The sequence below is a fragment of the Dermacentor andersoni genome, chromosome 1 (assembly GCF_023375885.2).
Source record: "Dermacentor andersoni chromosome 1, qqDerAnde1_hic_scaffold, whole genome shotgun sequence".
Classification (NCBI taxonomy): Eukaryota; Metazoa; Arthropoda; class Arachnida; order Ixodida; family Ixodidae; genus Dermacentor; species Dermacentor andersoni.
The window spans coordinates 160,035,365-160,052,134 of NC_092814.1; the positions used below are offsets into that span (position 1 = coordinate 160,035,365).

The 16,770-nt window shown below is 45.8% G+C and overlaps 1 protein-coding gene across 1 annotated transcript; it reads left to right on the top strand.

Annotated features, from left to right (window-relative positions):
* Positions 1-4,659: 4,659 nt before the first annotated feature.
* LOC126547014 (adult-specific rigid cuticular protein 15.7-like) lies at positions 4,660-16,291 on the top strand. Its single transcript, XM_050194826.3, has 4 exons — positions 4,660-4,751; positions 8,640-8,729; positions 12,024-12,339; positions 15,948-16,291. The coding sequence occupies exons 1-3, from the start codon at positions 4,740-4,742 to the stop codon at positions 12,324-12,326; spliced, it is 405 nt and encodes a 134-aa protein (XP_050050783.1). The 5' UTR covers positions 4,660-4,739; the 3' UTR covers positions 12,327-12,339; positions 15,948-16,291.
* The last annotated feature ends 479 nt before the right edge of the window (positions 16,292-16,770 follow it).

Sequence of the window (16,770 nt, forward strand, 5' to 3'; positions counted from 1 at the left end):
GTTGCTTCGGCATTTGAAATGGTGCATTTCGCCGATAGATGGGGTACACTGAGGCTACACGTAACGTCCGAAAAAGACCATGGCGGGTCGAGGCGACTCCTTTTAGGCCACTTCAATCCTAAAAATCAAAAGGTGTTCATCACCGCATGTAAATAGGCGCGAGTTCTTGCTCTTAGCCGCCGGAGAAGCACTGCGCCTGCAGGGGACTCGCCCAGCCTTAAAAAACTGCATCAGCAAGGCCTAAGACGCCAAAAGGCGGAGTGGAAGAGACTCCGCTTCATTATTAACCTTCTTGTTTGAAGCCACCTCAGGAACTCCCATCGCCAAGCGAAGTCCCTTTCTGTGCACTACCTTCAAGCGCTCGAATTGGCTCGGCGATGGTGATAACGAGGGCAGCTGATAAAGAATGCGGCTTGTTATCAGTGCAGCGTTCAGTTTAAGCACAGACATAGGTTTGTTTCCCCAACGTACACCTGTCATGCGACGAAGAGCGTTGACATTGTGCACTGATGCAGCCACAATACTTTCAACTGCGCTTCGCCATGGTAGCTTGCTGTCAATGGTGATGCCCAGGAATCGAGCACTAGTTGAATGGCCAATTGGATGGCCTTTAATATTTGACGACAGGTGAGTTTACTTGCGCCTCACTTCCGGGAAAAGCATGAAGGCAGATTTTTTAGCTGATAAAAATATACCAAGCATTGATAAATGACGATCGATGACGGTGATTGCACCCTGGGCTATCTGGGCCAAACGTTTGTGTTGGTCCCCCGAGATCCAAATGCAGATGTTATCTGCGTAGATGGCCATTTGAACAGCCGTACAAACTACCTTCAGCGCGTCTGGAAGGGTGGCCATTGCAACATTAAACAGCAAGGGAAATAGGACACTTCCTTGTGGAACGCCGAGGGAAATGCGTCGCTTTTCGCTCATTATATTTCCGAGCTTAACCTGAACATGTCGCTCTCTAAGGAATTCATGGACGAATTGAATAGCATTTCCAGAGACACCCAGGGCTTGGAGTCCGTTGACGATGCCAGTATGAAGCACACAGTGATATGCTTTGGCATCGTCCATAAAGATGGCGAGTGTCGAAAGGCCGTCGACGCGAAGGTGTTAGATGTGGCTTAGCAAGTCCAAGACACTGTCCTGGGCACTCAACCATGGGCGAAATCCGGTCATACACGATGGCAGTCTATTTACTTGCTCAAGATACCAAGTTAACTTCGTACATATAAGTATTTCCATCAACTTTGATACGCTTGATGTTAGCGATACTGGCCGATATGTGACGAGGTTCGCAGCATCCTTTCCCGACTTGAGCACTGGCACCATGCTGTCTTCCACGTTTCGGGGATCTCCCTTGTGCTCCAAACGCGATTAAATATGTCCATAAGGGCTCGCCAGCGCTCGTATGGTAGATTTGTCAGCATTTCGTTGCTGATCAAGTCAGGACCTACAGCACAGCGTTTTTTTAATCTGCTAAGCGCCAAATCCAACTCACAGAATGTGAATGGTGTATCCATCGCATGAAACGATTGACTGCTAACCTGCCAGATGTGTATACCTCTGCTAGATCTTCTGCAAGGATTGGCAAATATTTTTCTTGCTTTAAAGCAAGAATTCATAAGCTAAGTGTAGAGCAATGTGTGAATTTCTGTGTTCGACAATGATGTATGGGAAATAAACGGTTTAGTAATGCTATGCAGTCACATATCATGATATGAACTCACATATCAGTGACGCAGTGTTATTTTTATGAGAGTCTTTTTTTTAATGCGATAGTATTATAAGTGGATTATACCCGGTTTGTACGTATCACGTTCTTTTAGCGAGAAATATGGGCCAATCTCGAAGGCAGTGTAGTCTAGCACAGCGTCTCAAAGTGATAGCTATCACGAGAGAAGAATGCGAGCAACTGGCCCTATGACGCACGCGCCAGACGTTTCAAAGAGCGACTTCGTGAGATCATGCGTGAAACATGCGTGAAACATGCGTGAGATCGGGGCATAATCATTAGAGCATTGGGCTGCTTTGCTGGGAGGCAGAGGTTCGATCCACAATCGGTCACGCATTTCTTTATAGTCCCGCAGTGGTGGCGTAGTGTCTTTGGCGTTGCGCTGCTAAGCCCGAGGGCGCGGGATAGTAATCGTGGCGGCCGCATTTCAATGGGTGCGAAATGCAAGAACGCCCGTGTACAATGCATTGGGTGCACGTTAAAGAACTCTAGGCGGTCAATTTTAATCCTGAGTCCTCCACTATGGCGTGCCTGAAAATCATGTAGTGCTTCTGGCACGTAACCCTGGAATTAATTTTAAAAAGATCTTCTATAACATTATGGGTGGACTTTACGTATACTTAAGAGGTATCTAACAGACATATCAAAATAGGTTCAGCAGACTCGAGCGCATCACAGTGGGCACGAAATCGCAAGTTTGTCGAAGATGCAAGGTATGCAAACGTCACTTTGATAAATGTGTATGTGCAAGGTGACCTGTGACGTGCTTGAAACTTGAAATCACGTGTTCTCGATCTAAATTTATAAAAAATATATATTTTTTCTTTATAACGGCCACTTAAACAGAAACACAAAATTAGTTTAGCTGACATAGCATTCTGCTATAAAAGAGGAAATGAGGACCATACTTAAATTTTTTGACTTTCGTGCCGGAACCACAGCGCTGGTGCGTCAGTGTGACGTCATGGGTTTCGAAGTAGTTTCGGGTATTTGAGCAGTTGTGTTTCAGTAAATGCTCTAGAATCTCGCTAAACTCAGTTTTTGGCTCCGTTGGAATGAAATGTAGCAATAACGCATTAATTAGAATACATTTGTACCGATAAAAGAATTAACTAGGCCCAAGCTCACACGGTTAAAATTCATGACATCGCGGCGTGCTGGTGCGGGACGTTCAAGGCGGCGTCGCTTTACCGCCACGTGTTATGAACCCGGTCGGACAAGATAATTTCAGACACCTCCCCTGCCACGGCTCCCGTGAGAGCCCAGGTGCATCTTTGGGACATTAATGCCAGTCTGTTGATATTATAGTCACTGGAAATCATTTTACGACTCAAGAAAGAAGTTCCGGCCAGTGTGGATGATCGTCTCGGCATGCTATGGATACCGCCAACCCCTATTTATTTTTGCTTTGTAATAAGTGGCTCGGTTCCAATTTATATGCGCATTGTGGCACGCTCTTTTTGTCTCCGACAGATCCCCTTACACGATGATTAAGTGATTAGCAGAAAATGTGCGTCGTTTCTCGTGCCGTTGAAAAACAGCAAGCTTGCGGGTAAGTACAACTGTGGGTTGGGAATGTTGTTAAACGTACTTGGAAATCATTGAGCGCAAACAAAGAGGGACAAGAGGAAGGCACCACATAGCGCCCAGACAAACAAAGACACGGGGTCACCGCTCTTTGCGACTTTCCGATAGTGACTTTATGCCGTCTCTTTCAAGGAAGAGCCAGTGTAAATGGGCTCAGTACCTCACTTCGTGCGCGTTTATGTGAACTCGTAGTATTTTTTTTTTACAAGGAACTGCTTTATTCCAGCCGAGCTCGTGCTGCCACCACGAGGATCAAGCTGTGCAGCTGGTGATACATACAGATGAAGATGTACAATGGGTGATGATATGTAGAGATGATGAAGTTGAAAGTCAGGCATGTGTTTCGCTCACAATATGCAGATAAGGACTTTTCTGGCAATGCACGCGGTACCTGAGTGTCCGAACGTCGCTGATACAGCGCCCTCTATATTGTATAGCAAGCTACGCCTGAGTTAGGTGATGCTCTCTGCTCCTATGCTATCATGACTTTTTTATCTTTCGGTTGTATTGTTTTTTCCTACATTCTTCAGTCACTGGAGTTTATTTTTGATGATTGGGATATCGGGCTCTGGTGTAGCTTATTTTCCCATGGTGTCATCTTTTAATAAACAACAACAACAAAAACAGGCACATAGCGCACTGTGATGTCAACGTCTTGTTCTTGTCCTTGTCCGCCTGCGCTAAGATGCTTTCCACTGTGGACTAACCCTTGATACAGCGGCACTACGAAGGTCAGGAATGAAAATTTGTTTCCCGAGAAGCGTTGTGCAACTGACGCTGTGAAACAATGACTGGCGACCTACTGCATGGCCGCATGAAATACATCCGACAAAAGCATCGCGGCATGTGGAACTACCTATGTGTCTCGTGTATGACGACCAACGCTGCCTCTTTCTGTAACTACTGTTATTGGATATCCAGTAATGTAGGACCGCCTTGTTCCCTTCACCTTAGCCGGCCGAAGAAAGCGGATCAAGATTCTCTTGAGAAAGACAGCGCTGTAAACGAAACAGGCTGTGTCGCGCACAAAGCAGCAAAATCACCAGTGTTCGCGACCGAACGGTCAGTGGCGGGACAACGGCACTTCACATTGTCGGCGACCTGCACGGAGTGCATTCGGCGTGAGGAAAAAGAGACATAAGCAAAAGAGGAAACTGCCCGAAATTGCAGTGGCAGAGCAAAAGAGAGAATGACGCTGAGGTTATGGGAAAGGGGACGCTGCTTTAGGTTCGATTAGCCACCTCGGGTAAGGGGACGAAAGTGGGTGCCCCAGAGCAGCCATGCGGTTCGATATATATAAGCCGGCCCAGCGAGGGCACGCAACACACCGGAAGGTTGGTTCCACGTGCTGCCCCAGTGGTGTGGTGTGCTTGAGCGTTTGCGTCGGAGCTTCTTGCGTCTTTAATTCAGTACAATGATTGCAAAGGTGAGCTCAACGTGGCTAATTATTTGCCGGACATATATGCAAGGACGATTGAGTAGCGCCGTGGCACGCAGATCTTTGTAAGCTGCATGACACTGGGCTGTGAAGGTGCGTTGTGGTATGTTGCTTGTGGCGCTCGTGACCTGCCACGTCTGCTCTCGATGACTAGAAGTCAATGTCACTGACCCTTTCGACAGGAGAGCGTCAGTGACATCGTTTACTCGTTGACTGCTTCACATAAACGTCTTCCTGATGCCAGTTCGCGGCGTTACCACTACAGCGTGTTGAACCGTGCCCTGAGGGTTAGGCAGGCGATTGACGATCTGCATTCTTGTCAAGGAGGCTCAGACCTTACTGCTGATGCCTCACGGGAACATGATTAGTAGATCAGCACTAAGTTAGTGGCACTGGTCAGACAGTAGCCACTAGAGGGTTCAGCCACTCTACATAACTGGGACAGTCAACGTTTTAATCTCATGTTAACGCAACCTCGTGGCTTGAGAAGTTCAAAGGGCCGTTATAGCGGTAAAAACGAATTTTAGGCTATCAATATGGTACAATTTGCATTGACAGTGGTTGTACAATATGTGCAATTTGGTGCACATATTGTGTCTGGACCTGTTCTGGCTCGGAATGTGTTTATTGAGTCCTGTTTAAGGCAACACAAGTTTGAAATTCCTTATTCATAATGTAGCTGCGAGTCATTGCTCGAAATAAAACCTTACCTGTGCAGAGCTCAACAGGGGAAGCATATGTGAAGCCCAGTATGTCCGGTTACTTAATTTTTATTCGTGGATAAGAGTGCACACTTAACGAACGTAATAAAACACGGCAAGAAGACAATTCTAGGAAACTTTCGTGCTCGCAAACTTCAAGTTGTCGGTGCTCGTAACCTTAAATGTAATGTTATTTTGTTTATTTAAATAAACCAAATCCATAGGTGTAAAACGACAGGATATGATAATTATATTGACATAACAAATTGAACTTTCGCACAAAATATGCAGATATATGGAAGCTGACTTTAACATTGGCAAACGAATGCTATCAAACGCAGTGCACGAGCTATCAGCAAACATGCTTCGGGTGACGTTGCAAAGAGGTACAGGCGCACACATGAGCAAAAGAGACATGTTCGCGCGTCTTAATCTGCGCTCGCATCCTACAACGCCACTGATTATACTTGTAGGTAAGGCAAAGCGACGTTGAAACCTAATGGCCGTACAGGAAGGTGCCACACGAGCCCTCTTGGGCTCTCTTTTGCTGCCCGTAAGAACCGCTGCGACTTATTGGGCATGTCGTTCTCTTTCTGAGCACGAAGTCGCGGGCTTCATCCCCGGCCGCGACGTACGCGTGACGAGGCAGGCAGAGTGCAAAAAACGACCATGTACTTAAAAATTAAGAAACTCGAGGTGGTCAAAATTAACCGAGCCTTCCAATATGGTGTCTATAATAACCAAGGTGCAGGTACCGGGCCGCGAAACTCCCATGAATTATATGTCCGTAATTCTTACACTTTGCGTTGTTTTTAGAGTACTTATAAACCGACCCGAGCGAGCCATTGCCGTGGCTGTAATGTAGTGGTATTCTGGTGTGTTGATACAGAAGGAAAGAGCCCTACTATTATCAACAACAAATAATAATGCTTTTGAAATTTTGCGACAACGTACGATCACGTTTCTACGGGCCGCAGATTTCTGTCGATTGCTTTGTAGGCGCCTGTTTCCTCGCAGGCGCGGTTCGCAGGTCGAAATAAGCTTGCTTCGATGTGTTACAGCTACCACACTGATGCAAATGCTATGGTTCTCCTGCGTTGGCGAGGCACTTTCTCCACTTAGTGCAGCGCCTGACCGATCATCGGCTCAGAAGGCAGTGAAGGCGCTCTTGTGTTTTCTCAGAACTTCTGGTTTGCGCGAGCGGCTTTAACTCAAGTGCTGTCCGTACAAGTATCTACACCTTTTCTCTCCCTTCTCTCTCTTCCGCTTCTCCCATCCCCCAGCGTAGGGTAGCCAACCAGACTATTGACTGGTTAACATCCCTACCTTCCTGTATTCCTCTCTCTATCTCTTTCTCTCTCTACTCCGTTTTCAACCTGGTTGACATTTCCTGTGTTTCTTGTCTGCGCATGTTAACAAGAGTCGAGGGACATACGCATAGCCATTGTCTTCTGAACCAATAAAGCACTCGAGTGGTCTGCTACTGGGCGAATGAAGTTGTATCTAAGCTGTGTTGAAGACTAGAAACATAGCGCTTTAGCGTCGCGGACATAGAAAATGAGACAAGAACAATGCCCCACTTTTACCTGAAATTTCGTTTCAAGACGCACTTGTACATGAGCTCATCAAGACAAACAAGCCGCGGAAACGAAGGAATGCAAAATCGCTACACATGCAGTCTTAACGAGCCCAGATACGTCCATTCTTGTTTACTCAGTGAAGACAGACGGAGCGCTGACAGCTGGCACTCGCGTCACTAAGCGCCTGCGTTTCCTTCTGTGTGCGCGCCGATTAAGGTCCCCTGCTTCCAGTGTCCCACCAACTAGCCCAAAAGTATTTCCTCCTAAGATCAAAGGTAACCACGGTGGTATAAAAACCATGTAATACGCCAGCACCATGCTTGGAACCCAACAGGCCCTGTAGGATAAGTTTTGTTCGATCGTCAGGGCACAACTCTCACCCTCTGTAGATAAGGCGGACGAAGGCTGTGCCTTCTTTCCTTCCTTCACTGGAACATTTTTCTGAGGAATAGACACTAAAGAAGATGTCTTACGAGGTGAACTGTTGTGAAAGGGTCACGTGCAACCCGGAAACACAACTTTGATCAATTATGGTGAGCTTAGAGATTACTTTGAACGAGCTCGAATAATATATGAAACTGAAACTGTATTTCAGGGACATTATCAGTGATTCAACCCTTTTCAAGTGATTCTCCCGTTCTTGACAAAGCTGAATAAGATTTACTGTCGCGGGTAGCCTACCTTCATTGAGCTAAGCTATGCTATCTGAACGCCGCTGGCAGCTTTGCCCGACCGCAACGATGACTCGAAATGTGTCCGAGCTTGTCCCGTCGTTGTTGCTTTATGCTTTTCTACTTCTCGCAAGAAGAATGTTTATAATGACTGCTACGTTGCCGACGAGATATGCTACGTCAGCACATTGCGTCCTATTCCTAAATGCACGCACAGACTATACCCCTCTCCGAGTCTGCTTAGCGCCATGCTACAAACAGATACAAACACCGAAACGCAGGAGTTGCACGTTAGCTTGATGATCGACACGTACAGCCTCTAATTTTAAATTGCCGTAATTATGTCATGAGTTCGACTCCCCGTCGAGGCATTTCTTTTATTGTTTAGTCGAAATTAATGACCAACCGAGGGACTGAATACACTTGCGATGTATTAGAGGATGTTTAAGTTAACAAGCTGTAACTCATTTGTAGCGTTCAGTGCAAACGGAAACCTGGAGAAAGTGAAGATGCTTGACGAGATTAGGGCTGTTGATTTGGCGTACAAAGGGCACAACGTGCACGACAGCGCCTTTCCAGCCAAATTTCTCCGCTTTACCCAAGTTTCCGCGTGTGCTTAAGAATATGAAGTGCTTTGTTAACTGAATATCGCCAGTAAAATATTCGCAAGCTCTTGTATGAGTCCCCATTTATGTCGTATTAGGTCCTGTCTTGGGAAGTAAATGCGATCGACGGAAGTAACTGTTGCCCCAACACAGAAACATACGCACTGTGGAGGGCATGAGCGCCTCTCTACAGGAAGCTGAGCAAAAGTTCGAGATCAACAAGTCACCTCTTCCATGTCATGTTATGTCATGTCATACTTGAAATAAAGACTTTACTTCTCTTTCTTCACCCTTGTACTTAGAATATTTCTTCGTGCAGCTTTGCATTCTTATCGGACTTGTCTCCCTGGCGTACGCTGGCGGCTACGGCGGCCATGGAGGACACAGTGTCACCCACCGAAAGCAGGATGTGAGTGCTCAATTTTGAAGTTTCTCGTGTAGCCAGAATTCTACACGTGCCATTGAATGTACGCTAAAACCTGACTCGCCGCTTGCCCCATTTCTGTTCCTAGCACGGTCCCCATGTATCACGCGATGAGAAACTGATATTGGCATCCCCTTTGAAATGGGGTGGTGACAAATAGTCACTTTGCCTGCTCGAGTTACTCAGGTATGCTACACATGCCTTTCATTTGAGCATTTTTGTGTACATCTATTTAATCTTTTTTCTCTTCCTCAAGATTCTATCCACTTTGTACCGCTACCTATGCCTGTAATGCATCCGGTCTCACCACTGGTGTCAGCACCAGCTGGTGACTAAACAGGGCTGTCACAAATGAAAGCCGCAGAGGGCGGAGTCAAGTCCTTGTGTGCTTGGGGGTATAAGGGTGAAACTATCTTGTCTTTTCAAGCACATACATGTAGTCGTAGAGTGTACAGATTCGTTTCATTTTCCCTTCTATTTTTGTCCTTCGTCTATGGCGGACATGATTCTTCGCTATTTCCGGTATCGGTCGCTCGCAATGACACATGCAGGGTGGACAGGTGATAAGAAATTAATAGACTCGAAGGAGAATGTTTGCATGATATAGCTCAACCAACTTAAACAAAAGAGGACTTTGAAAACCATATTCTGAAAATGAGCTCATGCTTCCATATGGCTCATATGCTCCCGCACATACGAAGCATCTCTTTTTCGGTACCAACGTTTTAGACAAGGTTACGCTATGATGTACGTTGGACTATGTTGTAAATAACAATAAATGGTGCATTACACGTGTCTAAATTTTGCTGGATGATACAAATATTACAGGTAGATCGTTATTAGACGCTTTTAACTAGTGTTTCGCCAACCTTGAAGCAAGCATGCACAACCAATCAATTGTATTATACTTGCCTGAATGAAACAAAGACAGTGAGTTCTTCAACCCGTCCATTTGTGAGATTTGTTCGGTGTTTATGGAAATAAACAATAATAAAGTGGGAGACATCGATGGACTTCCAAAACAACAAAATAAGCTGTTTTCGCAAGCATTCTATCTGTAGTCACACATGTTCCGGCACATTTATGGTGTGCAACGCGCATAAGTGGCTGTTGTGTAAAAATCTGGTAAGAAAGCAAGTTGTCTAACTACTTACCGATTTCAGTGCTGCCTATATTTTCTGATGGGTCTGAAAAAATTATTTGCATATCACCTTCTCAATGTGCTCTCAGAAAGGGAACATACACAGGATTAGCCTTATTGAAGCAGACACAAATGTTCATAGAATTCTTTGAGCAGTGATTCTGAACTGCACAAATCAAACATGTTCCTCTTAATGTGGAGAAAATGGTCTGGGAGCTGTGTATCTGCCAATATTATACTACCTGGAAGCGTTTAGTGCACTGTACATGCTTTTTGTCTGCTCAGGTAAACTCTTGTTTGTTTTATGGTGCATGACGCCGCAAGTATACGTATATAAAGGTAGTTTGGAATTACAGATTACGGTACATGGCTCTCCATCAGGCTGCAAATGTTTCCCGGGAAGAACCGTCACATAATCTGTTCTTTACATGCAGGATTCTTGCCTTTGAACTATTGTATATGTACATGTTATTACTCTACTACAAAATAAGATTAAAGTATAGTAACATGTCACTTATGTCATTGCGCAACTCAGAGAGAGCTCCAGAAAGAGTGTAACATGTTTTCAAACAATGCGACTTGGGGCCACATTCTCGGTCGTTCACTTTCGGCTCTACCAGCGCTTTCGCGAGATATTGCGTGACTAGCACCGGGCGCGTCGGTTACTATACGGTCGGCAGCATTTCTGGAACAGTGCCAAGCACGCTCTCTGAGCACGGTGCCACGAATGGTGTCATCCGGAGAGACCGACGCATCAGGCGCGAGTCACGCGAAATCTCGCGAAAGTGATTGTAGCGCCGAAAGTGAACGGCCGAGAAAAGCGCCTCTGGCTGGTACCTTTCTGTCGAGCAGGTCACGGATAAAGCAGCGTGAAATCGGGTAAGACTTCTGAATGAATTAATTTATACCGCTATGAATGTTTTAATAATAAGGAAAACTGATCTTAAAATCCATTTGCAATGCAGTTACTATACTTGAGACGCGATGTTATCATGCACCGCAGCGAATTTATATTGACCTTTGGCGTCACTCGTTAATTGCGACTGTAAGGGAAGTTTGACAACAGAAGAGCCCGCTATCGCGAAATTGTACAAAAAAGAAAAGCACTTACCGAGAGAACAATATATAAATAAGAGAATAGCAGTGTACGGTACCTCTTTACTACATATTCGAGTATGCATATTCCTTCCATGTGGACGTATGCGTATTGCATTATGGTTGTTTCTTCGCCAATTTTGTTAGCATTTGTATTTGTATTCGTCACTGATTTTTTAACCTGTTTTGTTAGAACTGACGCTTTTATGCTTCGTAAGGTGTTTAACTGCGTCAGTAACTACTGTCGCACTGTTAGCAATTTATTTATTTAGCAATTTATTTATTTATGGCGGACGGGAAATATAGGTAACAATTACAGTACGTTGCCGGCTCCTCCACAACATTAATTTGTTGTATTAATAAACAATTATGGTAGCTGTTATCTGTGAACGTACAGGGACCCGTCATGCTGTCGATATTAAAGATTTTTTATCCCTGGTTCCTGAATGTATGAAATATGCGAATACATTGTGAATTAAATTGGAACATGTGGTAAGCACATACTCTATCCCACTAAACATTTTAACACCTTTACGAGTGTATAAAGCGCGTTTCGTAGCCCCATGGCTAACGCCTTCACGTTTAAGGGGGTAACAACGGATTGTTGATAGGAACCAACGAAAGTATCTTGTTTGCCGACATTTTCTGGCAAGTAAAAAGGATGATTGGTGAAAGAGGTGACGTAAAAAGTGCAATGAATAAACGTTCAACGATATGGCTGTCAAATTCTTTTGTCAGATATTTCTGTGTGCCCAAGGCTGTCGGAATTACCACACAGTTTTCAACCACGCTTTTTCTCGTGGCACATCAAGTTAGACGTCGGTCAAGTTAGAGCTCCCGTGGTCGGGTGTTACAAAAATGTTTAAAGCCCTAATGGTAGAGCTGTTACCCATGGGAGAAGCCAACACCCTAAATTGCTTCTTTAGTGTATCAGTAATAAAATAAAGAACCGTACATACACTACATACATAGAAACATACACCAGCATGGTGTCGTTTATGCGAGAGGAACTGTGAACGCGTTTCTTGCGCGCCTCTTCGCAGGACTACGGCAACTACAACTTCGGCTACAACATCGTGAACGGCTATGGAGCCGCAAATGGACGCCATGAGTCCGGCTCCGCATACGGGGGCGTCAAGGGGGCCTACTATCTGGCCGACGTGGACGGGCGCTCGCGGCGAGTCGAGTACGTCGCAGACAAGGGGGGCTTCCGCGCGATCGTCAAGACCAACGAACCGGGCACCAAGACGAGCTACCCGGCGGCAGCGCCCTACCACTCGGCCAACGGCAAGCATGTCCCCGCCTATGGCGGGTACGGCTACGGAGGCCACGGATTCCACGGCTAGGCTGCTGCTCCAGGCAGGTGTTTGAACTTCCTCACGTTGTCTTAGCGCCACTCGGGGTCATGATGTCTTAGGCGAGTGAAGAGATAAAACACATGTAAATGGCTAACATACGCAGAAAAGACAATCGTGTCAATCCATGCCATGTATGATTACCTACAGCCGTGACTGCGTGGCTGTGGGGCTCTCCTACTAAGTAAGAGGCCGCCAGTTCTGTTCTCGACATCCGCGGGTGCATTCCGGGGAGCCCCGCAACGCAAAAAAAAAAAAAAAAGATTGTGTACCAAGATTTCAGCACATGTTAAGGAAAATTTGATCTGGAGCCTTTCACCTATACTAAGTACGGCCCATCCATCATGGGCACTGTGCTGCTTTGGGACGTTAAAATCGATCAGTCAATAAATGACTGCATTTGCTTCGTGCCGACAAGAGTGACCGACGGTTAGTCGGCGACTAACATGAAGCTTTCGTTGCAGTGTTATATGATAGAAGGTCGAGAGTCTCGGTGTATAGTTCACGAGCATGGATTCTGCTTGTGCGCGGACAAGTCGGAAGCAGCTATGCCCATGCTTTGGGGCATCCCGCGTTTGTTAGTGTCTGCATGTCATGGCTCTTCACTTGTACCTCACGTGTACTTTGTGTGTTAACATAATCAGAGTGCTTCTGATTCTAAATATATATTGAAATTACTGCACAGTTATAACGTTCCAAAGGAACACATGGTCTATCAGAGATGCCGTATATGTAGTGCGAGGCACCGGATTAGTTTCGACCACTCAGCGTTCATTAACGTGCACATGAATCTGAGTACACAAATGTTTTTGCACACCCCTCCCATCAAAATATGGCCGCCACGGTCGGGAACTGAGGCCGTTGACCTCGTGCTTAGCAGCAGAACGCCATAACAATCGAGCCAGCGCTGCGGGTATGAAAAAGAGGATTGCTAAAGGCCAGCTTGCATGTTGCGAAAGAAGCGAGAATAGCAAAGGTATTATTTCGTGAGAACACACGGTAAATCATACGGGGGGGGGGGGGGGGGGGGGGTGGCAGACGAAAAACGTTGTGACATTGTTGCCTGCCACGAAAAATAAATAAATAAATAAATAAATTAATTAATACACCCAGTAATGCCTCGCAACTTCTATGCGTATGTATGTGGTTTTGCAGCTAAGAAAAGATGCAGCACAGAACTTAGTGGTTTTCTGATAAGACATATAGCCTGAAATATTCGCACGAGATAAGCTAAGGAAGGTAGAAAACGTGAGCACGGTGTGGGATGGCAATATTTTGGTGTATGGAAACATACATGTCAGGAAAGCACGCTGGATGACCGGAACATGCGCGCTACTATTTTCAGTAAACGCTACGTTATCCCCCTCCCCACCCCCTTCCTACTTATTTTTTTGTGACAAGCCGCGTTTGTGAGAATCCCTCCACGCGATGAGCTCCCTATCCGCCCGTGGAACACAAAGCCCCCGTTATGCGCACTCGTGGTGGGAAACAAACGTGTTCGCCGCGGCTCAAGCGGCGGGGGGTTGTACGCGGCGCCGTTTACTGGCCTAGTCAGAGCCGCCCTGTGTTTTCTTGAGTGCCTTTCCCTACAGCAAGGTTGCGAGTAAATATATGAGGGCATTGTTTCACGCTACATCTTAGGAGGCGCCATTTACGATGAAAATGGCTCATTAGCACCGCCAGTGCGCGAACAGAAGAATGGGTGATTTGTTCGCGTAAGAGCATATCCACTTAGCGAGGAAGCTTCCGCGGGACTATGCTACAACCGCTGACGTCAGTAAGGGCTGTGTTGCGACGATTGATCGCGCGGAGAATTCAGTGTTTTCATATTCATTTATTTGTGAAGAGGCCCAAGCAGGAAGAGCAGTAGAAACAACAGACGAAGCAATGTAATTTTGCGGTGCCGCAGGAAAGTAAGGAAAAGGGCAACGAAAAATATAGCAGGAGAAGGGGAAAAGATATACATTTCCCTGCTATAGATTTATTTTACAGTAATGATTCATAGTGCTCCGTTGCTAAAAGGGCAAAATATACATAAATAATGCATATTATTCAATACCTCATTGCACATGTGCGAAAACATGGGCTATTGGTTGCCTGTTAAAGCGGTTAAACATTGACGTTTTGGTTACGCTGGCAATTGTTCCACTTGAGCATCATATGTACGTTGTTAGCAAGGGTGTGTCATCAGACGCTGGTCCACACCGTGTCTCGAAGGAAGGTAATCAACAGTCGTAGAACTCCAGGCCGCACTGCGCAGTTTGATGCGGAAAGAAAGGCGTTGCTTCACAATCTACAAAACAAAAGTCTTACACACGCGAGCTGCCTTAAGTGTTCGGTCTTTAAGCCGTGCATTGTGTGCCTATAAAGCGCAGTTCGGCTGACTGATTGTTCAACAGTGGGTTAAATGCAAAGCGGTTGACAGGGAAGCCAGAAGAACAATGACCATATCATCCGTATTCTAAATACTTCGAGAGCGCAGGCGCCTCGATACCATTTTTGCAAATTGTTAATCAGCCGGAGCCAGCAATAAACTTTGGGAGACACTGCATTGTGGTGGTCGCGGCGCTCCATTCTTTTTCATATGAAGATTTCGCCATAACTGAGACTTTCGACTATCTTACACGGACAACCAAGCTTAGGCGACGTGTTCGATGGTTCCAGCATTTGTGATGACCGCACCCAGGGCACGCTGTGTGATTTACACGCATCTGGTGTGGTTAACACGAGAGGACGACAGGTAGTTTTCTTAGCCCAGCAGACCCTTTTCGATGCCCAGCGTCACCCGCTGTAGTGGCATAGTGGCTTTGTTGTGGCACTTCTAAGCCCGAGGACGCGGGATCGAATCCCAGCCGCGGCGGCCGCATTTCTGTGGGGGCCAAATGCAAAAAAAAAAAAAAAAAACGCCTCTGTACCATGGATTGGTTGCACGTTGAAAACCTCAGCTTATCTAAATTAATCCCCAGTCCCACACTACGGCGTGCCTCATGCTCATATCTTGGTGTTGGCACGTAAAACCCCACTTTTATTTCGATCAACAGCGTAAGGTCGGCTGCTTTCACAGTAGTTTACTAAAGCAAACTTCAAGATTATGTACAATGTTGCTAAAATGAATCGCGAGTATGAATCGGCCTATGCCGCCATTGTGTTCTCGTTATGGTTCGTTAATACTCCGAAGAAAATGATGGAATGTCCGGAATGGAGCTCGGTCGGCTCGGCGAGCTTGCAAACGCAGCAGAGCCAGTCCGCGCGCGCTAAGGCCGAGCGTTTGGCGCAAGCACATTTAGGCACCTGCTGCTAAAGAAGTATTGTCATTGCGCCGTGACTTGATTCAATTCAACTACTGACCTCGCATGGTGTTTCATGAGAATGTTTGCGTCATCGCGAAAATTTCGAGCATTAAAGCTAAAGCTAGCTGTGGGCCCCATGTTGATGCATCGGTCAAAATCCGTTCCATAATTGCTTAGTATATGCGTAGATCCGTCGCGTGAATGAAGGCGCTTTTTTCTTTCATTGTGCGTCTTTTGCTTTTGTTTTTAATGACTATACGGCGTTTATACTCCTGCGAATCTGCAGTGCATGCTGTCTTTTTAATTTTTATTTTCGTTTCAGGTGGGCTATTATACTCTTCTGTGATCTTCGTAGTAAGTCTGCCCCGTGAGCCTACTTCTGAGGGAGATCGCCGGATGCCCCTCGCTGACTTGCCAAAGTCCGTGTACGTCGCTGTCAGTGTGCCCCGGCTGTTTCGTAGTGTGCCATGCTTTCGCGTGACACTTGGCATTGTCGCTTCAGACTCGTCGCTCTTTTCGGTATTGACCTATAAGAAAGTTAACCAACAAAGCGGTCCTAGTTTCCCCTATTTCCTTGCATTGTAAACACATTGGGTTTGTCATTTCTGTTATTGTCAATGTGGTTATTTGTTCAATAAATGTGTTTTTGTTAACAACAAAAATAGCAAGAAATACTTGTACAAGAGAATTTTATATACCTACATGTCATGACTTGAGGCAAAGTGAAGCAACTCCTTAAATCGCACTACGCGTACCTGCGTCTAGATGTCACCTGTCTTTCTTTTTTTTCTTCTCTCTTTCGAATAACCTATCCGAAACCACTTTGGTTTTCGATATGCTAAGCATTCGGAGGAGCGTTAAAATGCGGGATTCGCAGCTGTCTCTCGTTGGCAGTGGTGCCTGAAAACAACAGCGAACTGCGCTTTCCAAACAACACACATAGTACGCCTTCGTAATATTTATTCCAGAAATTGGGTAAGAATAATCTACGACAGAGCGCACAGAGCTCGACTGTTGCCGGGAAGATGCGCTCATCCCGTTTTCCCTTTTTTGCTTATTATTATTATTAATTTATTTATTTATTTGTGATTTCAAGTTTGTTCGTGCCTTGATTGGAAATTGGAAAATGAATCAGCCTCAGCTGA

Bases quoted from the DNA above. Each gene is read 5' to 3' on its own strand.
- LOC126547014 (XM_050194826.3), top strand. The intron at 8,730-12,023 runs GTGAGTGCTCAA...GCCTCTTCGCAG, and splicing joins TCACCCACCGAAAGCAGGAT to GACTACGGCAACTACAACTT.